The following is a 24,991-nucleotide window of genomic DNA, read 5'->3' on the forward strand; positions in this document are numbered from 1 at the left end:
TTGCCGTAATGCTCCATTCTGAGGCAACGCGAAGCTACAGATTGACAATACTGGCCATCACGTGTTTTTGTTTACACAGCGTTTGATCAAGACGCCGCAACGCCGGCTGTATTAATGTCATGACGGGCTAAACGTCACTTTCAATTTGACACTAGCGATCACTGCAATTTGAATTTACCGTGTAATGTTTTCGGTCAAGTCTCGGAATCGAGTGGCATGTCGGTTTAGTCGGTGATTAAACTTCTAAAAATGGGTAAAAAGCGTTGCAGGCTACTCGTGTAAATTTTAGTACTTTATTTCATGAGTGCATATTTTTGTAACATCTTCTTTGGTGTGCTGAGGTGTGCTGTTTCGTCACAAACTTCGTGCATCAGCGCGCGATGTCACCGCATCAAAGACTGAGGCAAAATCTTATTGGATTTTTCTGCGAAGCAACAAACCAAAACGAAACTGTCAAAACTTTTTGAGTCATCCATATTGGCATTCATTAGCAATCGAATTCAATCGGTAGTGGGTCAGAAAAACAGCAGAAGTGATAAAATATTAATTGTGCAGCAGTTTTGTGTGTCTATTTTTGCCAATATTAATCTCGGTTTGAGGCAAAAATCTGCCCTCCGTATGTTGCGGGTGCTGTGCGGTACAATCTCGGTTTTGCGATAAGGGCGAAGAAAAGTGAAAACGATAATCCGATGGTGTGAACCGGAGCGGGCGGAATTCTCCATCCATCCATCCATCCGATTGCTGCTGGTGTTGTGTGCTGCTGATTACGTTTCGTCATTGTTCGTGTGTCCCTTGTGTCCCTGTGACTTCTGACTGCGGGTTACTTGTCGTTTTGGGGTAGTTCAACCGAAGAATAGGTGGCCATCAGCAGCAGCACAGGCGGGGATCCGAATCAGAGCTACGTAGGAAAGCGCATCGAAGAAAAACAGACGGGTAAGTTTGTCGTGGAGGGGGACATCGATGACGGGGATTATTGGTCGACGATTGGCCTAGTTGAGTGGTGTTACAAGTTCACAGTCAGTGTCGTCACTTTCGCCTGGAAGCCCCTAATTGGGTGCAAAACTAATTACTATTCATTCATGTGGTAGAAGCAGACTAGCAACTTAGATCTATGCTTGCAAGTAGGTTGGTAGGTGTCGCATATCACTATCAGCTATGCGTTGTTGAACATTACTTATAGGTGTTTATAGCATTATACTAGGCAAGCTATCGATGTATTCTTATTGGCTCTGCTGCTTTTAGTTCGTAACTTCAATTACATCTCTTTAACAAATATTAATTTTATCTGAATTCTTAAAGATTAGAATTGGATTGTGTAACAATTTGAAGAGATTTAGTAAAGTGCAGAAAAACAATGCAAAATAATAAAAAAAAACTAAACTAAACAGAGAAACAATAAAACTACTAAAACCAGTTTGAAACTTATTACTGCATGTATATGAACAGTAAGAACTATGAGATTTAGGTTGTTACACCTTTTGTTACACTACTACCACTGTTGCCTATTTCTGCAGTACAATTTCTGTTTATATTGTATATTGATTACACTGTGAGGCTTATCACCTATCGCCTTTAGAACACCATAATGCTTGAATGCTAAAAAGAATATGGAATGTGCAAAGGCAAAGCAGGGGTTTTAAAATTGGCTCTATGAATCATTATTAGTGTGTGGAACATGCTTATAGTTAACCCTGTTTTTGTCTTTATTTTTGAAATTTTCAGCCTATGGCTGGTCTATTTTATAATGGTCTACGCTTACCATTGGGCTATTTTTTGGGAAGGGAAACTGGTTGAAAAACTTGGGGGAAATGGACTAGCATTTCGATAATATGTATTACAATTCATTATCTTTACGATCTCAGATCATATGAATTAAAAGTACAGATGAGGCTCATTTAAGGTGAAACGCTGTCATTCATATTATTAATATTATTTTCGCCCTGGCCAAGTTCGCAGGAGTTGACGGTATTAAAGTGAAGGAGTTTAATTGATTATTGTAATGTAGTGTTCTTTAGCGAAACATATCACCTTAAGATTCCTTTAGGATGTCTCCATGAATTCAATCTACGATTTCTTCAGGAATTCCTCCCGGGATTCCTCCAGGAGTTCCTCTACGAAGTTCTTCAGGGGTTCCTCCAGAAGTTATTCCAGAGATACCTCTGGGAATTGCTGCAGGGATTCTTCTAAAAAATCCTCCAGGAATTCATACAGAAATGCCTATAAAGATTCCTTTAGAAATTCCTCCAGGAATTCTTCTAGAGATTCCTCCTGGAATTTATCTAGAGATTCCTCCATGCATTCTTTTAGGATTCCTTCAGAAAATCATCCAGAGATTCCTCCAAGAATTTCTCTAGAGATTTACTCGGGAATTCTTTCTATGATTCTTTCTGGAACAGACACATTCTACCGTGACGTTACAACGTTTTGACGCATTCGTAGTCAGATTTTCCACTATAACTTTTGAAAACGATTGTAAACCTCAAAATATTTTTTCATATGCGGATTGCTTGTGAAATTTCTGATATATTTGACCTATTGAACATTTAGTTTGCATTAGAAAAAACGTGTTTAAAATGTGTATTTGTAGCGTGACGTTACAACGCGCTAGAATCCGACCCTCTCTACCTCACTACCAACATCTTAAAAAACCTGCTCGGATTTTTATGATATTCTAATTTTTTTTTCTACCATTGAAATTTATTGATTGATTCTTCAATTTAATGAAATAAAACATATAAATTTCGGATTTGTTTTTGGATAATCGACTTTTACATTTCGTGACGTTACAACGCCCATTCAGTTTCCAACAAGGTTCTGCTCGCGTTGTAACGTCACGAAAATGCACATCATGTTAGAATCAAAATAATCAGCCAAATTTGTCCGAATTTGTGATTATATTATTGCATTATCTTCACTGCTTCAAGGGGAACTTTATTCTATTGAAAATCCGTTTTGTGATAAATGGCTCGGAGGGCCAAGTTATTGCTATCAGTAGTATGAATATTCCTTCATGAAGGTTAATGACACCGGAACCTATCTTCGGTTTAGTACCACCCATGTTCTTCTAGTTTTGTCCCAAAGACTAGCGCGCTGAGATCCATTACTTCACACCGCCAGATATTTAGATTTTTCAGCATATAACTCATCACGCCGTCGAGATAAACATTTCTTCAATAATCTATTCAAGCGAAAATGCTTTAATTTGTTTGCGACAATTTATTGAATCAAAAGTATACCAGAGGATCTTCATACTACTTAGGGCCCAAAGATCAACTTCTGTGATCTCAGAGACAAATAGACCTAATAGTGATAAAAAATCTTAATTACTTAGAGAGTTGGTGTCTTTGGAAAAGTTGTTTGATAAATCAAAGGCTTACAGACTTACCATTTGACGTAAGATTTCGCCACTGGGCGATGCTAATTAAACATTTGTAATAGTTTGCAAATGGTTTTTCAAAAAGATTCCTACAAGTTTTGACTAATTGAGAAACTAGCAGTCAAAATTTGTAATTTTTTGGGCATTTTTTAAAAAGTTTAAACTTTTCTTTTATGAATAAATATAATGTGCATGGTTTTTAAAAATTTCGACTACCACTAGGCAAATAGAACCTTAAACCAAACGACTTTTAAACTGAAGATACTTAAAAAGTTAAATAACTCTCTAAGTAAGCAGGGTCCTGAGATATATGAGTCGGTGATTCTTGTGATATCAAAGACAGACGTAACACTATTAACATAATTTCCATTCCATAGAGGAGAATGGGTGGACTTGATTCCTTTTTCTTGATTCGCCTGTAACAATGACAGGTATTACATCTATTGCAAGTTTATACACAACAGAAAGGCTTAAATTTATTGATGAAGTTTTCAAAACTGGGTTTATATTGGGACATGTTTTATGATGCATTTTACAAAAATGGGTGATTCTTGATCTAAAAGGAGATGGTTAATTTTAAGGAAAAATAACTTCAGAGGCTTCCTATTTATTTTCTTTTCAAGTTTTCTTGTATTTTCTATGAATGAATTTTCTATGAATTCAAATTGAACGATTTTCTTAAATTTTCAAGAATATGCCGTATTTTCAAAATGGGGAGGCTTGATCCCCCTTTTCATGATGTGTATTGAAATAATAATTATCTAGAATTCCAAGTAAATCGAGGGTTCCAGGTAGATTTTTTTGTAATCCTCGAAGGATCAAGTCTCCTCATATCAATATTGTATATACTAAGCTAAATTATCTAAAACATGATTTTAAAAATCTTAGTTGGATAAATAAGTTTGATAGTACTATTTCAACTATGTACTGTGGAATTTTAACACGATTCGGTTCATTTTTCACAAAGTTATTGAGAGTTTTTGGAATCTTTTAAAAGATTTTTGAAGGCCCGAAAACAAACTGTCAGTCGTTAAAAATTAGTGGAATGCACAATTTAAATCACTTGTAGCTAAAACATAATCTTTTGTGTAGACGTAGTTTTGGAAAAAAATATATTAGAAAAAAACTGTTTTTGATTCTAAGAAAACATGGGGGGAACAAGTCTCCCCAGGGATTAAGTCTCCCCAGTCTCCCCTATATTTCAAGACCTTTATTTTTTAGACATTTGGTGTCTAGGTTGGTGTCCTCGACAAAGTTGTTTGGCTGGTCAACAACTTTCAATTGATGGGCCGTATGATTTCAAATCCTTCCACTAGGAGGTGGTAGAGGGTATACACCAAGGATGGTAACACTCATTTGCAAAGAGTTACACTCACTTGCTGTTTTATCAGCTCAGATGCATTCAATCAAGAAACGATGTATGGACGACTTTTGCCTTGCGGTTTTGTCTAAAACTTTGCCAAATGAAGTAGGGATTGCACACGAATTGCAAAGTCGTGACAGAGCTGTGAAAGCGACTCTCCACGAGGTGAGTGTAATTGACATTCACCTCGTGGAGAGTTGTCTTCGCAGCTCCCCCACGATTTCGGTATGCGTGTGCATATGCATATGCGCACCGTGGCGCTAGTTACCAAAAGCATACCAACTTTTTAATTATCTTGAAAACATTCAACAAGCCGTAACTTAAAAAAAATACCAAGAATTTTCCTTATTTTGTTATCTGTAATTGCTACACGAAGATGGAGTGATTCAAGCAAAATACATCTTTTTGACTGTCGTTTTATTAACTCTTGCATCTTGAGACCAGGTGAAATAAATCAAATCAATTTTTGAACATTTATGAGTAATATGTTGGTCTTTAATTATCATTTGATTCATTCGAACACAATATGTCCAAAGTGAAAAAAGTTTCAGCTTGTAGAATACTTTTTGAGAAATTCTAATCATTTGCTAGCTTTTGCAAAATGGAAACTAGCGTCTACCAGTGACGAAATCTCGCATCAAATGCTAAATCCACTGCAAGTCCTTGACTTACCAAATTTTGCCGAAGAAACCATCTTTCCTGAGATACATGAAATTTCAAATTTGTAAGTTCTCCAGCACCGCTTTTTTGTGGAACTTTAAACCATACTATCCATCAACTGTAAGTCTTTGACCTTTTAATTACCGCAACTGAGGGATCTTCTGGATTTCACGTGTGGAGTTGATAAGAAACAACTTATTCGTTCGAGTTCACAAGATAGAATGAATTCACTTTATTTCTCCTGATAGTACTGCCTATGATCGCATATCAGTCCCATATTTGCTGGGTTTCCTATTCATATGGGACAGTTATGCGATCATAGACAGAGTAGCTGACCGATGAAACACCGATCGATCATCCGAACGCATACGATGTCTGACACTTACACAAATGCTAATCTTCGAATGCGCAGGGTGCGTTAGGGGCATGACATGACCAACCTAACAACTTTGCTGAAAACACCAACTCTCGAAGCTATCAATACCCTGAGATATACAGGGGATAGACAAAATGATCGGGACAGGCAAAATTTTCTCTTCCCAAAAAAATTTCAAATAGCTGTAACTTTTCGAAAAGTGCATCAAATATTCTCAAAATTTCACTGTAAGTTGATCAACTAGTTGTGAATCAGTGGACAAAATTTGGAAAAGATCGGACTATACAGCACGAAGTTATAAAGATTCTAGAAAAAGGTACAATTATCCGATAGCCAACTTTGAGCTGTTATATCTCCGGATTCAATGAACCGAATGCATTGAAATTTTGACCATTTATGACTTATATAATAAGCTTTGAAAAACTTTTGACTTAACTTTTAATTCTTAACACAGAAGAAAATTAAAACGGTTAGATCATTTTTCTAATAAAACACCAAATTTTCTTAAATTTCAGCATCGTTTCAAAATTCAAGATGCTAATTATAGTTCATTCAAATTCCCTCTAATTATCTTGAATACAGATCTGTTTTGAAATAAAGTAATAACATAGGCGGCAATTCATTGAAAGAGTAATGAGATGCATATTAAAAATAGACCAATTTACTAAAAAATCATAAAATTAATGAAATCGCTATAACTTTTTCTCTTGTTAATAATTCCAAGTTAAGTCAAACGGTTTTCAGAGTTCATTATGTAAGTCATAAATGGACAAAATTTCATTGCATTCGGTTCATTGAATCCGGAGATATAACAACTCAAAGTTAGCCATCGGATAATTCTAACTTTTTCTAAAATGCTTATAACTTCGTGCAGAATAGTTCGATCTTTTCCAAACTTTGTCCACCGATACACAACTAGTTGATCAATTTACAGTGAAAATTTGGGAATATTTGATGCACTTTTCGAAAAGTAACAGCTAGTTGAACATTTTTTGAAAAGTGAAAATTTTGCCTGTCCCGATCATTTTGTCTATCCCCTGTATGAGATGGTAATTTTGTCAGTGTTTCGTCTGTTTGGCTCTGATATCATATAAATGATCGGTTCGAGTGACATTTTTACAAGATCGCAGTACAATTACAATTTGAATAATTTTTGGAATTTGTATAGAGCGTAGATGTTGGCCAAACAGCAAATCTCCCGGGTTTATGAAAGGGATTTAATGGTACGCAATTTATGAATGATACCCTAAAAAAGGCTCATAGAGAAATTTGGTCTTTTCCACAGAACTTTTTTTCGTGACGTTACAACGCAAACTTCAACCAGGGGAAACTCAGGCGTCAGTGCACAAATTTCTTTTGTTTTTGTCTCATTTGAAAGATATTTTGGAGTACAAAGACCATACAAAATTTCATATTTGAAACTTGTTCCGAATTTGAATAAATTTCATAAAGGTTGATTTTCAGTGACGTTACAACGCTTTAAAAACCTATACTTTGACCAACCATACCTCATTGTTGTAAAGTATTACAACTAAAATTCTTTGTATGCTGACAAATCTACATACATTTATCTGTTATAATGGAAGACTTTTGAAAAATCAGTGCGTTGGTGCTTAAATTACGGCAGCTTTGACGAATAGTGTGTCTAAATGCCTTAAAATCACGATTTTATTGTTAATCTTAATCGTCGTTCAATAAATATTTATTGTTACATTAATATCATGTTGAATACATTTTTGGACGACAAGAGTAGTGTAAAATGTTATAAAAATGTGAAATATGCCAAATTTCAACTTTGAATAATGAGTATTGATGATACGGGGCCCGTAGAATGTGTCAACAACTTATTTTAAAAATTCCTCCCTAGATTCCCCCAGGATCTTCTCTAAGGATTTCTTCAGGAACTCTTCCTTGTATTCTTTAAGGAACTCCTCCAGGAATTTATTAAGTATATCCTCCAGGAACTGTTTAAGGATTCCTTAAACAGTTCCTCTTGAAATTGCTTCCGGGTTCCCTTCTGGAGTTTCTTCAATAATTCCTCTAGGGTCTAGGGATTTCTTCAGGAACTGTTACAGTGATTCCGCCACGAACTCTTTTAAAGATTCATGCAGTATCTATCCATGAATTGCATCTGCGATTTGTTCAGGAATTATTCCTGATATTTGCCTACGAATCCCTTAGGGGTTCCTCCAAAAATTCCTCTGGGAACTTCTGCAGACAATTCTCTAAAAATTCCTCCAGGCTTTTTTTTTAGAAATTCCTCTAGAAATTCCGCCAGCAATTCATCTAGAAATTTTCCAGGAGTTCCTCTGGAAATTGATTCAGGAATTCCTACAGGCATTCCTCTAGGATATCCTTCAGGGATCCATCTAATAATCCCTGCAGGAGTTCTTTCAGACTCAGAGATTCCTCCAAGAATTTCTCCAGGGTTTCCACCAGGAATTGCTACAGGAATTTTCCCAGGAGTTCTTTAAGGGATCTCTACAAATATTAAAAACTTTCTTCCAACGATTTCTCCAGAAATTACTTCGGGGATTCCTCGAAGAATTACACCAGGAGTTCTTCTAGAAATTTATTCAGACATCCTTCCAGAGATTCTTCCTTCGATTCTTGCAGAGATTTCTCCAGAAATTCTTTCAGCGATTCCTCCAGGAATTCCTCCAGGAACTATTAAAAGGACCCCTCCAGGAATTCCTCCAGTAATTCCCCAAAAGTTCTTCCACGAGCTTCTCCTGGTATTGCTTCAGGAATTCTTTCTGGGCTTCCTCCAGGAACTCATGCAGGCATTCCTCCATGATTTCATCCAGGAATCCAGTATCTCCTCGAGGAATTCCTCCAGACATTACCCCAGATTTACCAGGGATTCCTCCAGGAATTAAACTAGGAATTCCCTCATAAATTCTAGGATGTCCTAGGGAAATTCATCCAGGAATTTCTCAAGATATTCCTCCAGGAATTGCTTCAGGGATTCCTCCAGGGATTTCTCCATAAATTTCTGCGAGGATTCCCCCAGAGATTGCTTTCACAATTCTTTCGAGGATTTCTCCAGCAATTTCTCCAAAAACTCCTCTAGAAATTCCTCCAAGAATTTCTCAAAGGATTTTTGCAGAAGTAGAAAAATAATAGAAACATAAATCTTCCAGAATTCCTCTAGAGATTTCTCCAGAAATTCATCCTGCAATTCTTTCAAAAATTTCTGTAGAGATTCCTCCAGTAATTCCCACATGAATAGTTCTAGGAATTTCTCCAGGCATTCCTCTAGGATTTTATCCAAGAATTTCCCTAGGAACTCCTCAGAGAATCTCACCAGGCATACCAGAGATTTCTCCAGGCATTCCTCAAGGAATTCCTCCAGAGATTTCTCCACGAATTTCGTCAGGGATTTTCCAAGAAATTCCTCCAGAAATTCCTACAGAGATTGTTCCAAGAAATCCTCCCGGAACTACTCAAGGGATTTTCTCTGAAATTTCTCTAGGAATTCCTCCCAGAGCTCCTCTGGAGATTTCTACAGGAATTCCTTCAGTAATTCTTCCAGGGATTGCTCCAAGAATTGTTCCAGGAATTCCTCCAGTGATTATACCAGGAATTTGTTCAGAAGCTCCTCCAGCCATTGGGGCTGTCCATAAACCACGTGGTCATGGGGGGGGGGGTTGAAAAGTCCCATAAAAATGACCACGTGGTTTATGGACAGCCCCATTCCTCCAGAATTCTCTCAAGGGCTTTTCCAGAAGTTTCTTCAGGAATTTATCCAAGAATTCCTCCAAGGATTCCTTCACGAATTTCTCTAAGATTTCTTCTAGGAATTCTTCAATAGATTTCTTCAGAAATTGAATAGTATTGGAAGATAATTTAATCCTCCTTTGGCATTAGGGCCATTTTTAACTCAAAACGTACACTACACCAGTGAGCTGTTCGCAACGTGATGCAATAGGAAGGTTAAAAGGATGCATAAAGGGACCAGGAAATTATCAAGGGATTCTGTCAGGAATCCTTTCAGAAGTTTAATCAGAGATTCCATTACAAATTCTTACAATAAGCGAGACAATAAGTCCTCCGGGGATTCTTCCAAGCAACAGACATTCCACAAAAGAGTCACGGCAGCGCAGGTTTTGGTTGCGTTGAAGTAACTGTGACTTATTTTAAACATATAAGTTAGCACGTAAAAGTGCTTTCAGACAGTTTTCCAGGGAATCCTTCAAAAATTCAACCAGGGAAGACTCTTTCAGAATTCTCTCAGGGATTGCTTTCGGAATTTCTATAGAAAATGCACCAGGAATTCTTCTAGAAATTCCTTCTTAAAGTTTTCCGAAAATACCCGCAGGAAATTCTTTAAGAATTTGTCCAGGCATTTCCTTCAGGAATTCTCGCATGAACAACTCGATGGTTTGCTCCAGTGATAGTTTCACTGAAGATTGCTAATAAGCATAGACAAACTGGTTGATTAATTCCTGAAAGAACTCCAGTTATATACTGATTTATCGACCGTATTCTATTAATAACTTGATGATTTTGTGACTATATCGGTCTCTTTCTACTCATAGTATAAGGGAGTAGAGATCAAAGTGGATAATGAAATGATAGATATGATAGAATTCGCTAGGTAGCGAACAAGTGTGAAAATTTTATAGAAGGTGAAATTAGGCAAGTAGGCCATGTATTGAACGAATACATCGAATGCGTGAAACTTCTGCCGTGCGACCTGTGCTTTTAAACAGATCGGCTTGGTTGGTAGTTCATACCACCTTACCAAGACTGGCAGAAGTTTCAGGCACCCGACTGCCTATGTATTGTTCTGTTTTCATCACAAATTCTATCGATCGGTAGCTTTTTCGGAATTCGCACTCCGTTCATAGGGGTATGCCTATATCGCGGCGTGTTCTTCCTATTAGCTTTTTCGATCTTATAGGATAGAACACTTTTCTTTTTGAGCCAAACTTTTCATATGTATTCGTTCAATACATGGCCTACTTGCCTAATTTCACCTTCTATAAAATTTTCACATTTGTTCGCTACCTAGCGAATTCTATCATATCTATCATTTCATTATCCACTTTGATCTCTACTCCCTTATACTATGAGTAGAAAGAGACCGATATAGCCACTAAATCATCAAGAACTGCAGTTAGTTATGGAAGACATTATGTAGACATTTAGAAAAAAAAATCGGACATGTTTCCATTATGTTGTACTGGAAAAAAAAAATGTTGAAGGAAATCATTACGAAAATTCGGAGTTAATAAAAGAGCTTGTTTTTTTTCTAAAAGAGTTAAGCTATAATTTCTTACGAATGTTTTGTAAATATTGACAAAAACAAAATTCACCGCTACCAGCACCACGTTGATTTGCGTAGAACACAAATAACGTATTGTACTTCAACGTGAGTGCTGAAGGGTTAAATAATGCTTTACGAATATATATAATGCAATTACATTCAATATCATCGTGTTGCGTTTAGCTTTAAAAGCTAGTAGGTAAAAATTTTCTAAGGGTGCTTGCTAGATGAATCCTGGATAGCGTTCCTGAAGAAATCCTGGAAGCAGTTTCTGAAAGAATTCCAAAAGAACTTCGCGGAATAAGTTTTAAGAGAAATCCCAGAAAGAGTTCCAAAAAGGAATCCCGGAAGAAGTTGCCGAAGAAATCCACGAGGGATTTCCTGAAGAAATTTCAGAAGCAATTCTTGACGGAAGCCCAGAAAAAAAACCCTGAAGAAATCCCTGATGATGCTCCCGAAGGAATCCCAAGAGGAGTGCCCAAAAGAATCCTGGATGAATCCCGGAAGAGGTTCTTGGAGGAATCCCGGAAAAAGTTCCCGGTGGTATTACCGTAGGAATCCCGGAAGAAAATCTTGAAGTAATCCCAGAAGTAATTACTGAAAGAATCCCGGAAGGAGCTCCTGGAAAAATCTCAATGAAGTTTTTGGAGGAATACTGAAGGAAGTTCTTGTAGGATTCCTGGAAGAATTTCTAAAAGAATTCCTAAAGAAATTCCAGAAGGAACTCCGGGATGAATCTCGCACAAAATTCCTAAAAGTAATCCCTGACAGAATTTTGGAAGGAGTTTCTGAATCTGAGTTCGAATCAGAATCAACACTACTATTGCTCCGTCAGACGCAAACCCTTAAAACCCCTGAGTCGCTATCACTCGACACAACAAGCATTGACTTCATGCGAAAAGTTCGCTTCCCACCTTAGCAGAATGCTTCCCATGTGTGTTATGGTTGGCGCGGTTGGTTCTTATCGCTTTCGGGCCCGTCACGCTTCTTTTAACGCAATTTCACCTGCGCGCCGTGACCGCCGAATAATAGCAAAATTTGAATTACTTTTAGAATTGTTTCACACGTTGCACCTTCCACGTCGTGTCGCGTATATGTGATTTCTTATACATACTGTGATACCCACCACCTACTAGTAAATCTTCCGAAGATGTACGTTCTGGAAGAACTATCCCACCGTGTTATCGATGGGTTCGATTGGACTATGGACAGATGTAGGGTTTTTTCTTCGATTGATACTTGCTTGGATAACGTTAAAATCGTGATCGTTTTGTTTTTTTTTTTGTTTCAGTGTACAACATGTCGGCGGGTCCGTATAACTATTCCTACATTTTTAAATATATCATTATCGGTGATATGGGTGTAGGAAAAAGTTGTCTCCTACATCAGTTCACCGAGAAGAAATGTAAGTATAATTTGAAGATTTTGTACTGCGGTACATGTTATAATACTAGGGTGACCAAAATATTTCACCTACAGTTATGGCAAGCTGTCCGCACACAATCGGAGTCGAGTTCGGAACCCGAATAATCGAAGTCGACAAGCAGAAGATCAAGCTACAGATATGGGACACCGCTGGGCAGGAACGCTTCCGAGCGGTTACACGATCCTACTACCGTGGGGCGGCTGGTGCTTTGATGGTTTACGATATTACCAGAAGGTATGTTTTTCCCCAAATAGTAGCTTCTTGGAGCTCACATCCTCATACTTAGGCATGTTGATTTCTTGCAGGTCTACCTATAATCATCTGTCGAGTTGGCTGACCGACACTCGCAATTTGACTAACCCTAGTACTGTGATATTTCTGATCGGCAACAAATCGGACCTGGAGAGCACCCGCGAGGTGACCTACGAGGAGGCGAAGAAGTTTGCCGACGAGAACGGGCTCATGTTCGCCGAGGCCAGTGCAATGACGTAAGTACCACGCGGAAGAATTACCTAATTGTTTGGAACTCTCTAAGTGAGAGTACGCCTTGGGTCTTTACAATGGCCTGGGGTTTACGACCAGCGTAAGTAAGTACCCGGGAAAACGACTAACGAAGATCACATTTCGCCATTAAAAATAAATAGCTGAATGGCAAAGTTTGTTATTGGTTTGTTAGGAATAAGAACTAAAATAGTTATTATCGAGTTATTGGGAACAAAATATGTACAAAATAAGTTATCTCAAAAAAGATCATCTTAATTGTAAATTTTGCTCTTATGATTGAAAAAAAAAAACTGTATTGTAAGCTCAGAAATATTTTGTCCTTGGTTTGATCTTATAATAACAAAATTAGTTATTATTTACTTTTTTCTGGAACAAAGAGAGTTATTATTTTTTGTCCTTTTAGCTCTTATTCCTAACAAACCAATTACAAAAGTTGCTCTTCGTCAATATTCTATTACAAATATAATAAATACAGTCGAACCTCCATGAGTCGATGTTCCTTGACTCGATATCGACTCATGGAGGTAATTTTTTCCATACTGAAAAATAATTTCTGGGTTACTATGATGGTCCCCCCAAAAAGCTTCCCAAAGGATTTTTGTTCCACTACTCGATATTTCCTTGAGTCGATGGTCCCTTCAATATCGACTCATGGAGGTTTTACTGTAGTAAACAACTCATTAATAACAAAACAAGTTATGATTGCAAAACATGCCATTGGGGTGTTATTTTACTTAGGATGTTCAGAAGAACTTATTTTGCTATGGTTGGGTATTTTGTTATTATTCAGTTATTTATTGTTATTCAATAATAACACAGAAATAACAAATTTTGCAATGGAAATCGCTCAAAGGGGGTTTTCCCTCTTCCAAATTTTTAGTTATAAATAAATAAATAAATAAATAATAACAAATTTTGCAATGATTACATTTTTTTGTTTTTAGCGAGTTATTTAGTGTTATTTATAAATAACATAGGAATGATAAAATGAGATATCTAGATTGAGTTTAAATAAGGACTAAAGTAACATGAGCGAGTTCTCTTCATCGACTCTCTCTGCTTCAAATTAAAGTGAAAAGATGTAAGTATGGTTGCACTTTTTGGTCATAAATCGCTAGGTTGCGATGCAATCTAGCATCTAAGCATCTAAGTGTAAAAAAGTTCGATTGAATTTGCATCTTGTCATTTTAATTTGCAGAAGAGAGAGTCGATGAAGAGAAATCGATCATGTTACTTTCGCCCTTATTTAGCTTTCCTTAGTCCCTAAAAAAAGTTACAAATAAGACCCTGGGGTCATTTTCGACCCCCAACTTTGGACAGCTCGCAAAAATCAGTGGCTTGTCCGATTTTGGGTCTCTTTGGCTCAAATGAAAGGGGCACAAGTCTAGTTTTCAAAACTTTGGCCACGAGGAACCTACATTACATACATTTATTTGTTCAACATTATTAAGACAAGACATAATCAACAATAGTACGCCACAATACTCGGTTTGTGGCTGCCGCTCTCCATCCTCGGTCGCTCCCAATGCTCGCCAGTTCACGCTCCACCTGGTCCGCCCATCGTGCTCTCTGCGCTCCACGCTTTCTTGTGCCAACCGGATCAGTTGCAAACACCGGCATTCTTGCAACGTGCCCTGCCCACCGTATCCTTCCGGCTTTGGCCACCTTCTGGATGCTGGGTTCGCCGTAAAGTGCAGCGAGCTCGTGGTTCATCCTTCTCCGCCACACACCGTTCTCCTGCACACCGCCGAAGATCGTCCTTAGCACGCGTCGCTCGAAAACTCCGAGTGATTGCAGGTCCTCCTCGAGCATGGTCTATGTCTCGTGCCCGAAGAGGACCACCGGTCCTATTAGCGTTTTGTACCAAATGCAGTGCGTCGGTGAATCTTTTTCGACCGCAGTTTCTTCTGGAGCCCGTAGTAGGCCCGTCCGACCTTTGCTGCTTCGCGTTTCTGGCGGATGTACAGCTCTGTCACCGTTCCAAATGTTCTAGCGATAATGTCCATGTCGTCCGCAAAGCACACAAATTGACCGGATTTTGTGAAAATCGTTCCCCGGCTGTTGAGCCTGGCTCGTCGCATCACACCTTCCAGAGCGATGTTGAAGAGTAGGCATGAGAGTCCGTCACCTTGTCGCAGTCCCCGGCGAGATTCGAATGAACTGGATAGTTCACCCGAAATCTTTACGCAGTTTTGCACACCGTCCATCGTCGCTTTAATCAGTCTAGTCAGCTTCCCAGGAAAGCCGTTTTCGTCCATGATTCTCCATAGCTCTGCGCGGTCGGTACTGTCGTATGTCGCTATGAAGTCGATGAACAGGTGATGCGTTGGGACCTGGTATTCACGGCATTTCTGGAGGATTTGCCGTACGGTAAAGATCTGGTCCGTTGTCGACTGGCCGTCGATGAAGCCAGCTTGATAACTTCCCACGAACTCATTAGTTTTAGGTGACAGACGACGGAAGATGATCTGGGATAGCACTTTGTAGGCAGCATTCAAACTAGTTATCGCTCTGAAGTTCTCACATTCCAAATGGTCGCCTTTCTTGTGAATGGGGCAGATTACCCCTTCCTTCCACTCCTCCGGTAGCTGTTCGGTTTCCCAGATCCTGACTATCAGCCGATAAAGACAGGTGGCCAACTTTTCTGGTCCCATCTTGATGAGTTCAGCTGCGATACCATCCTTACCAGCTGCTCTGTTGGTTTTGAGCTGGTGAATGGCATCCTTAACTTCTCTCAGCGTGGGAGTTGGTTCATTTTCGTCCTCCGCTGCACTGGCGTCGTCGTTTATTCCGTTGCCGTGGGCTCCCGTGCCTACGTTCTCCACGCCGTTCAGGTGCTGATCGAAGTGCTGCTTCCACCTTTCGATCACCTCACGTCCGTCCGTCAAGAGGCCTCCGTCTTTATCTCTGCCTCCGTCTTTATCCCTACATATTTCGGCTCGCGGCACGAAGCCGTTGCGGGATGCGTTGAGCTTCTGATAAAACTTCCATGTTTCTTGGAAACGGCACAGCAGTTCCATTTCTAGGTTCACCGGGAACCTACTTCAACTGAAAAATGCCGCTTTAGGGACCCTAACTTTGGCAAGCTATAACTTTGCAACCAAACAAGTAATCAGGACCGTCCAAGAATCGTTGGAAAGGTCCTATTCACGTGGACTTTGATTATAGACATTAATATTGACTAATTATTGAAACCGGTTCCAGAAATCCGGAACATCCGAAATATTAGTTTTCATCATTGCTATGTGCTTGATCCACAAATGTATTTCCTTTATGCATTTTATTGCATAACTTCTCTGCACGCTTCACTGAAATGAGAAACATATTGTTAAAGACCAATTATATAGGGTTCTGGGCAGGTCTGGTTAATGCGGAACGGGTCACAGGGATTCCGGAAGGTGGTCAATTGGGTAACGACAATGAACTTCGTATAGTTTTCGCTTCAAAACCCGGCGCCACATGGTGCAACCTTCGTGGATTTTCTTGTCTGTTGTTCTTGTGATACACACAGAGATTAATAGTCATCTTCTTCTTCTTCTTGGTGTAACATCCCTACTGGAAAAAATCCTGCTTCTCAGCTTGTGTTTTATGAGCACTTCTACTAGAGTTTTTCCTGCCAAACATTATTTTACATAGGGTATTGATTCCCTTATTAAGCATGTGGCTCCCATTTCCATCCTATGAAAAAACAAAGGATTGAAGCGCTGTTTGTTTTGTTTCCCATGAAAACAAAAAGAACGGAATCAATCGGTGTCGCAATCGCTTGTTTTCGAATAGGATGAATATGGGAGCGTGAGATTACTGATGGCACACATACATACCCTATGTATATCGTGTGGCAGGCACGAAGATACTATATACCCAAGGGAGTAAGAGTAATTTCCCTTACGAGAAGTTCCTATGCCGACCGTAAATCGAGCCCGTCACCCTCAGCATGGTCATGCTGAATGCCTTTACAGCTATGTTTATAGGGGCCCCAAATGAATAGTCATATTGGTTGCACGTGGTCACCGGAGTTGCCACCGGAGCAATCCATATTGTATTGCTCTCAGATTTTTACAACAAATGTAGGATTCGACAGCTAAATTTTAATCATTTACATGTATATTTCCATTTCTTATTTGTAATGTTCTGATATAAAAATGAACAAATGATGATCTCAATCTTGTCTTGCGATTTTCGGCTGTGAAGATTACAAATTGAATTCCATGGTCACCAAAGAAACTGTTTTACGTCATAAGTAGACATTTAGCAGCTGACCTCATATTGTGTTTCACGCTTGGGGTGCAGTGTGAGAAACCAATCTGTCATTTTGTTCTTTTTTATCAAAGAATTGATTATTAAATGATTCCGTACATTAGAAATAGAAGTAATTTAGGTTATGATCTAATAAGTATTTCAAACTGAAGGGTAAACGATGTCTACACTCTCAGCGATCATTTGGCTGTTCGCTATAGTATTAACTGCACCTAGAGCAGGCAGCGTCGACCAAGCTCTCGAAGGTGGAAGACATCATTGGTGACGATTTGGGAGCAGTGCTCTCTAGGGCTCCCATCAACACAGCATAGAAAATCAGGACATTAAATGTATTTTCTCGAAAATGAGTAAAACTCATCGAATTTGTTAAGCAATTTTGGCCAAAATTGGTCGAAAACCAGGACATGTCCTGCCAAATAAGGACGGATATTAACCCTAGTGCTCTAGTGTGCAGGCGATACCGCAATGTCTTTTTAAAGCCCATCCAAGGAATGGGAGACCACCGGCGTACTGGTGGACTCAAGCTATTGCGAACCTGTCCCGCGTCTGTCTATAGTCCAGGCGGCGACGGAATTAGCGATCATGTGATGAATGATCGATGTGTTGAGGTTGTAGTTCCCAGTGGGCGTGGCCACCGTTGACCTCGCTGACGATACGCTGGATGTCTACGGTGAATCGATCGAAGAGGACTCGACAGCTACTCGATTGCGGTTGTGGAGTGCATGGATGGGAACTGACTCACCTCCAAGCTCAAGTTGGAGCAGCAGATGGTGTTTAGGGCAGACGATTGTACTATCAGATCGAAGTGCTCCATCAAACACTTAGAGGTGATGATCGACGATAAGCTCACCTTTGACAGCCCTGTTGATTACGCCTGGAAGAGAGCCCCTACAGCTGTTAGCGATACTGTCCCGGATAATGTACAATAGCTCTGCAGTAGGGTGCGGGCACCGGTTTTGGCCAGTCTAAGGGAAATCATTTTTTTTAAATAACCAATAATCCAAGGAAAACTACCAATGTGTTAAATTAAAGGTTTCGATGTATACTTTATTAGAAAAATGCAGAAATCAAGCTAATACTTGATTTTTGTATTAAAAGTGGCACTGGCCAAAATAGAAGCTTTGCCGCAGTTTTGGCCATATTCTCAGCTTTGGTTTCTATTTTGGCCAATCACGTGTATTTCTTATGGGAGTGGCCAAATTAGAAGCACCCTGGCCACTACTAGTAAAAAATTAATTTTTACCGATTTAGATCGTAACAGGCTGAATACCGCACTATGGCCAAAACTCCGGGCTGGCCAAAACTGAAGTTTCTACCCTATTTCTTATGGGAGTGGCCAAATTAGAAGCACCCTGGCCAAAATAGATGTATGGGAGCTGATTTTTTAAGGAAAATTATTTTTTTTGTTCCAGTTTTTAATCAAAATGTATGGTTTTCACAGCTGTAATCATCATATTATATTAGAATCTACTAGTAAAAAATACACTTATATCGATTTAGATCGTAACAGGCTGAATACCGCACTATGGCCAAAACTCCGGGCTGGCCAAAACTGAAGCTTCTACCCTATATGTATGCCAATAAGCGCAAGCTTCTAGCTAGTGTCGTCTCATCCATACTTAGGTATAGGGGCCCGGCTTGGGTCACGTTACTACGTACCGATACATCAACTAGTTGATTAACTAATGGGTAGATCGCGCTGATCGCAAGAAATTTCTTAGCCTATCTCGATGCGTGGAAAATTCAGGCAAGGAATCGCTCAAGAAATAATAAAGCGTCGCTTTATTCCGGATCCTAGTACGGAGCTGAAACGAAACGTCAAATCAAATGGGGCTTGCTGTGTTAAATTTCTTGACCATTCCGGTCACGGAAAAATAATGCACTAAACGAAAATTACTTGAGCGATTCCGTTTGAAGTGCATACTTCGCATAAATGTGAAAATTTGAGAATTTTTGACGAAAACTCACAGCTAGTTAATTTTTTTTTAACTTTGCCTGTACCGATCATTTTGTCTATTCCCTGATGATTAATCCATTTCACGTAGATTTTTGTCCCTTTATTAACGACATCGTCAACCATATCTACTTTGCAGCGGCCAAAACGTGGAAGAAGCATTCCTGGAAACGGCTCGCAAAATCTACCAAAGCATTCAGGACGGCCGTCTGGATCTGAACTCGTCCGAGTCCGGCGTGCAGCATAAACCGGCCCAGCCGGGACGAACCTCGCTCAGTGGAGATGCCCAGAATAACAAGGACAATTGCTCGTGTTAATCCGGTAAGTCCCATAGATGGTCCAGTCCAGTGTTGTTGGGGGAAAAATCGATTCGATTCTCCGCTAGTGTGCTACCCAGTACACAATCTTATTGTCGTTCTGCCAAAGTGAATCCAACGGATTGTGGGAAGGGAAAGTATAAATTGATTGTGCCCGAAGAGGGCGGAGGTTTGTAACTCAAACATAGAAATAACATAACCGAAAGTTTTCTGATCGGAGAAAAGTCCTTGTAGAATAATTCAACTGGGAAAAAGTTATTGAATAATTACGAAATGTTTATTTGTTGTTGATTTAGTTTTGAGTAACTTGAGCAATCTTTGTTATTTGCAACGTTCCAAAGCAAACGAATGATTTTATGATTTCCTGTATCCAATATTTTAGATATTTTATTTTCAATCAGTAGCGCAGCACAGCATGCACTACACTTGAACGTAGTACGTGTATTATACGTGTATGTTAAACATCTAAAACAATATAAAGAACAATGTTTATTGCATAACAAAATAATACAATAGACCTATGATGTAGATGGAGAGTAAACACCTTTTGTATATATGTAACCGAAATTTCGCATGAGAGAAAAGTATCTACAATACTGTATTAACGGATAAAAGACCACTATGATCAATCTATTCGAAAAAATTGGAGATTTTGACTGTGTTTTTGATTGCTTTTGCTAGTGCTGTTGCAGCATTTTCTCGAAGTTTTTTTTTAGTTAAGCGTACCATCGAGGATATTTGGAAATAAGTCACCTCCAACCATATATTGGAAGCGTCCATCATTTTCTAGTACAAAATATATGATTAACACATCTGAATCTACAATTTTACATCACCCGAATTGAATTGTCCGTAATTTTAACGTGCGATTTCCCGCACCTCTATTCCATTTTACCTATTGAAAAATCGATTTCATACTGGAAATTGCTGCAATCTAAAAAGCCTAAGCCGGTCGTAAAAACAGATATGAAATAACTGATCTAAATTAAGATTGAAGCGATAAAAGTTATAAATCTTGATCTTATAAAAATATAAAAATTCATGATAAAGTATTAACCGAGTAAAGTGAATGAAAGCAGGCTTACATAGTTAATGCCTACACGAAGTGATGTTTAAGGTAATCAACCGTTATTACGAAGCCGAAGTGAGCATATAGTTCTAAAGGGGTAAAAGAAAATATTAAACGATAGTCTTGAATAAAACTTCAAAACTGACATTTAGAATCTATCACTAGGAACTGAATGCGTAGTTTCCTGTCACGATAGTGAAGTATCACCACTCCTCGGCCTGCCTATGCCTCTCGATTTCAATAAGGCAGCTGTTAACGCTTCCCAACCCACGACTTGTTTCTATGCCAAAAAATAATTTCCGAAAACAACATGAACAAATGTTCTTTCAAATTGCCAAAGTAAAAAATCAATTAGACACATTCCACGCACTTCTACGCCAAGGGTGTAAAATTTCAAAGTGATTGTTTTGCCCCAAGCTTTCCAGCATATGAAAGAGGATAGATTCAATCTTAGGAAAACCATTTGTTTTACTTAAAATTTCACTGTTAACTTATTTAAATAGTTAGGTGAAGTAATAGCATTTTATGTAAGAAAAATGAAATTTTTCATTGATAAGTTTCAAATATGCCTGCTTGCATATGAAAGTTCAAAAACATTATACCTATTTTTTCTAAATGTAGTATAATAATGTATATTTTATACACCCAAAGGCAAATTTTCATAAAAATGGGTTTAGATATGTTTTAAGCACTTTTTGCAATAGCCGCAATTTAATGGTGTCCCGTTACGAAAATAGCACATTTGTTGTAATAACGAATTTATTACGTACTTTAGAAAAATGATTTTCAGGATTCTCTTAGTACTCGTGGAGACCTTTCTTCCAACACATGGGTTGCCTTGATCGACGCTTTATCTTAGGCGTTACAATGGGTACGTAGACATGGTGTCCCGTTACGAAAATTTTAAAGACATTCATAAGTGGATAAATAAGTTTGGTTTGATCAAATATTTAACCAAAAAACTGTAACCATGATGAAATGATATTGTAGGTGGTATATATTTACATTATCCTTCTTGATGTAACGGCCCTACTGGAACAAAGCCCGCTTCTCGGCTCACGAAAACTACGTAAAGAAATGGCAGGTATTCTGATGGATCAGTATAACAAGTGATATTTTATTAAGTTTTGTTGTGACAGCTTACTCTTTGAATGCTATTACCTTTTCAACATGTCCTATGAATTACCACCATGATGTATAAAAAGGCTTATAGAATCACACAACGTTGAAAACATGAAAATCCCGAAGTGATGGTTGGCATTCCTTTTTTACCCTATAATCACCGTATAATTTACTTTTATGACGACAAACATATTTTGAAGCTTATATTCTTATTGAAAATAAAATAAATGTAAAATGCATCACAAAAATGGCATTGCATTACTTTTTGTGACTACATAAATTAGTAACCATTGATTAAAAGTCTAGCGACCTCCCTTTTGTCGTTTTGGTTGTCAACCTTTTTTTCTTCTCGAAATCCGTTTGTTTGTATTGTTACTGGTTGTCGTTAGCTAAATATCAACAGAAAGCCCCCATAATCCCATCGCTTCCAAAATAAAACATTGTTTTCTCTAACCTCGACCAAGCCGCGAGTTTAACGGTTCTCCAAAACTAACATAGTATACAAGAAAAATCCCCTTTAAAATGTAAAATTCATTTCAAATAAAATTGGTTCCTTTATTCCCAAGCCGCATGAGCCTTCAAATAAAGGATTAAAGCAACATGCGACATATGCTTGAAAAGACTGTGTTGGAAGAAAGTACTATAGATATCATTAAATCTTCTTCGGATCATTATAATGTAGAATGTGGAAAAATCGCGAAGATAGATACGTCGCACAACCATAGTGATTATTTCGTGTGTGTTATTGTGTTTTAGAGGCTCCCGCGGAACCTGCTCCAGGTGTTACGGAGCGGCCATATTAGTTGATACATACTTAAGTCATTTTTTTTCTACCCCATTATTTCGAAATCATGAAGATTGACACTTCGCTCAGCATGTTTTGGTTGCCAACTAGAAATGTCCCCGATGACATCCCTGTGGAACCTGTGCTATATGTTCCGGGTTGGCCAAATTAGTTGATATATACTTCAGTCTATCGTTTCTGACTCAGTCATTCGAAATCATGAAGATTGATATGTCGCACGGCATGTTTAGGTTGAAAACCAGAAGTGTCCCCAATGAGGCCCCGCGGAACCTGTCACGGGGATTCGGATGGGCCAACTTATTCCAATCTGGTTACAGCAGCTGTGTTTCACTGTTCGCAACAAAAATTTCGCTGAAAATCGATGGTTCAAACACAACAACACTCGAAATAATCACTTTTAGCCATTTTGACAACCCCCCTGACCCCTGCAGAATCCGGAATATCGCCGGAATGGTTCCGAATATTTAACGGCCACTTGAGTATAATAAACTCGCACATTTATGATTAATTGAGGGCGACTTCAAAAAAATCGGATGCAAATTGATGAAATGCCAGCATTTTGAAAATGAGTTGTCGGGAATCGGGTACGTGAAGGTTTAATAAACCTCGAAACAGGTTCTCCAAGGCCCATGCCGATGGCCACCATAGGGCAAGAGCGGGTTTGAAGGCCTATTTGTGTCCTGTCGGACAGCTACCATCTGTCTGAAGAACATTGCCGAAGACACCAACATTCTATCTAGCAAAGCATTTGATCTACAACTAGATGTCTTTAGCCGTAACGGGACACCATTAGCAAAACACTGTTTTCACGCGAGCGTAACGCTGCGCTCCCAAAACTAAATCAAGAATATTTCCGAAACTATACGTTTCTCAGTAAAACTCACTTCGGCAATCTTGTTCACATCAATCCAAAGAAGGAATGTCTAGAAGACTTTATTATTCAAAACCTCATAACAGAGCTGATATACGCATTTCAGTTAGAAAATTTTAAAAAGAAGATTTCTGCGATGGTGTCCCGTTACGAAATGTAACGTGTTATATTATGTAAATTGGAACCAAAACCCCATAGAACAAGTATTGCATCAGGAAGTACATCTAATAAGCTTGTTATAAAACCTGTTAAACCATATGATCATGAACATTGCATTCGATTGCAGACGTCATTTGTTCACGAAAGTTAGTTCCTCGCGGTGTCCCGTTACGCTGGAATGTGTCAATAGTATTTTGATAGTTTATCAGTAGTTCCACTATTGAAACAATTACCCAGACAACCAGTAATCGTATAAGATGTTGCATAAGATGATAAAGTGGAGGCCATATGCGTGCATGCCTCCATTTAGGCGCATGTACAATGTACGCATATCGCCTCCACTTTAACATCTTATGCAACATCTTATACGATTACTGGTTGACTGGGTACTTAACATTTGGGTTGACCAGACGAGGCAACAATAATATTCTAAAAAATATTTCTAACTAGTTCCGTTTGTTCCGAGTTTTTCGAAAAACAATGATATATATGAGCAATCGTGAGAAGGAGAGGGTTGAGGACGGTATTGATTATAACGAATATATTCATAGGAAGTTATCATGCCGGCTTCATTGACGGCATGTCGATAACTGACGATAATTTCAAACGCTCACTCATCATTTTTTAAAGAATAGCCGAAGTATTGGAGGAATTGCCGAAGATTTTCTTGGAAGTTTTGTTGAAACTTAGAGTTGAGTTCTCAAGCTGTATCCAGACTCAGATTTACAATTGCGAAAGCCCGGCCCACAGTATAAATAATTAATAAAATTATTAAAAAAAAATAAAAGCACCGATGTCGTGGTAGCATTCATTTATTCATAATAGAGATCCATAGAAACGATGGTTAAAAATATAAAGTGCAGGGTTGTTACAACTACGCGGATGTTGCGATTTTCGCGGATTTGGCGCGGACTTGCATATAGAATTTGGCCCTCGCGCGGATTAGGTGCAGAATTGGTTTTTGCTTATTCAGTGTAGTTGAACCATTTCATTTTTTTGAAAAAACGTTGATTGCCTTTATATCTTCTGCAATATTTTCCAGTAATATAGGTCGTACATGTGTCTGGCGAACGGAGAATTGAATGAAGTTGAATTTTGACATTTTGTAGAACCACCTTGGATTAGTAATCAGTCAAAATTTCAGCTTAGTACAGCATTCCGATCACCAGATGTATTTTTGGGTAGTTTCAGAGCGCGACTCCAGATAGTCGAGTTCAACCTGTTTTTCTGACGAAATCGATTTAGAGCTATACATCGATCCAGATCAATTATGTTCATGAAGTTTTTAAATATTTAATTTATTGTTTAAACATGCTTGCACTTTGTTAATGGCATCGTCTGGCATTACATATAATAGCTACACAAATTTCATAAAAATCCTAGGAATTATAAAAGATCTTCAGTGTGCACCTCCTGAATTTCGCTAAAGGTCTTTTTTATATCTATATCTATCTATCTAT

At 38.5% G+C, this 24,991-nt stretch overlaps 1 protein-coding gene across 2 annotated transcripts; it reads left to right on the forward strand.

Annotated features, from left to right (window-relative positions):
* The first annotated feature begins 463 nt into the window (after positions 1 to 463).
* Positions 464 to 20,742, forward strand: LOC109432653 (ras-related protein Rab-14). 2 transcript variants are annotated; one of them, XM_019709023.3, is made up of 5 exons: positions 464 to 933; positions 12,339 to 12,452; positions 12,527 to 12,707; positions 12,779 to 12,961; positions 19,328 to 20,742. In XM_019709023.3, exons 2-5 carry the CDS (start codon positions 12,347 to 12,349, stop codon positions 19,503 to 19,505), a joined length of 648 nt encoding a protein of 215 aa, XP_019564568.1. In that variant the 5' UTR covers positions 464 to 933; positions 12,339 to 12,346; the 3' UTR covers positions 19,506 to 20,742. The 2 variants fall into 2 exon arrangements, with proteins under 2 accessions (XP_019564568.1, XP_019564563.3); XM_019709018.3 differs by lacking the exon at positions 464 to 933 and adding an exon at positions 12,126 to 12,261.
* The last annotated feature ends 4,249 nt before the right edge of the window (positions 20,743 to 24,991 follow it).

Source organism: Aedes albopictus, chromosome 2 (genome assembly GCF_035046485.1).
Source record: "Aedes albopictus strain Foshan chromosome 2, AalbF5, whole genome shotgun sequence".
Classification (NCBI taxonomy): Eukaryota; Metazoa; Arthropoda; class Insecta; order Diptera; family Culicidae; genus Aedes; species Aedes albopictus.

Bases quoted from the DNA above. Each gene is read 5' to 3' on its own strand.
- LOC109432653 (XM_019709018.3), top strand. From the start codon at position 12,198: ATGTACGTTCTGGAAGAACTATCCCACCGTGTTATCGATGGGTTCGAT. The intron at 12,262-12,338 runs GTAGGGTTTTTT...TTTTTGTTTCAG, and splicing joins CGATTGGACTATGGACAGAT to TGTACAACATGTCGGCGGGT. The intron at 12,962-19,327 runs GTAAGTACCACG...TCTACTTTGCAG, and splicing joins GCCGAGGCCAGTGCAATGAC to CGGCCAAAACGTGGAAGAAG.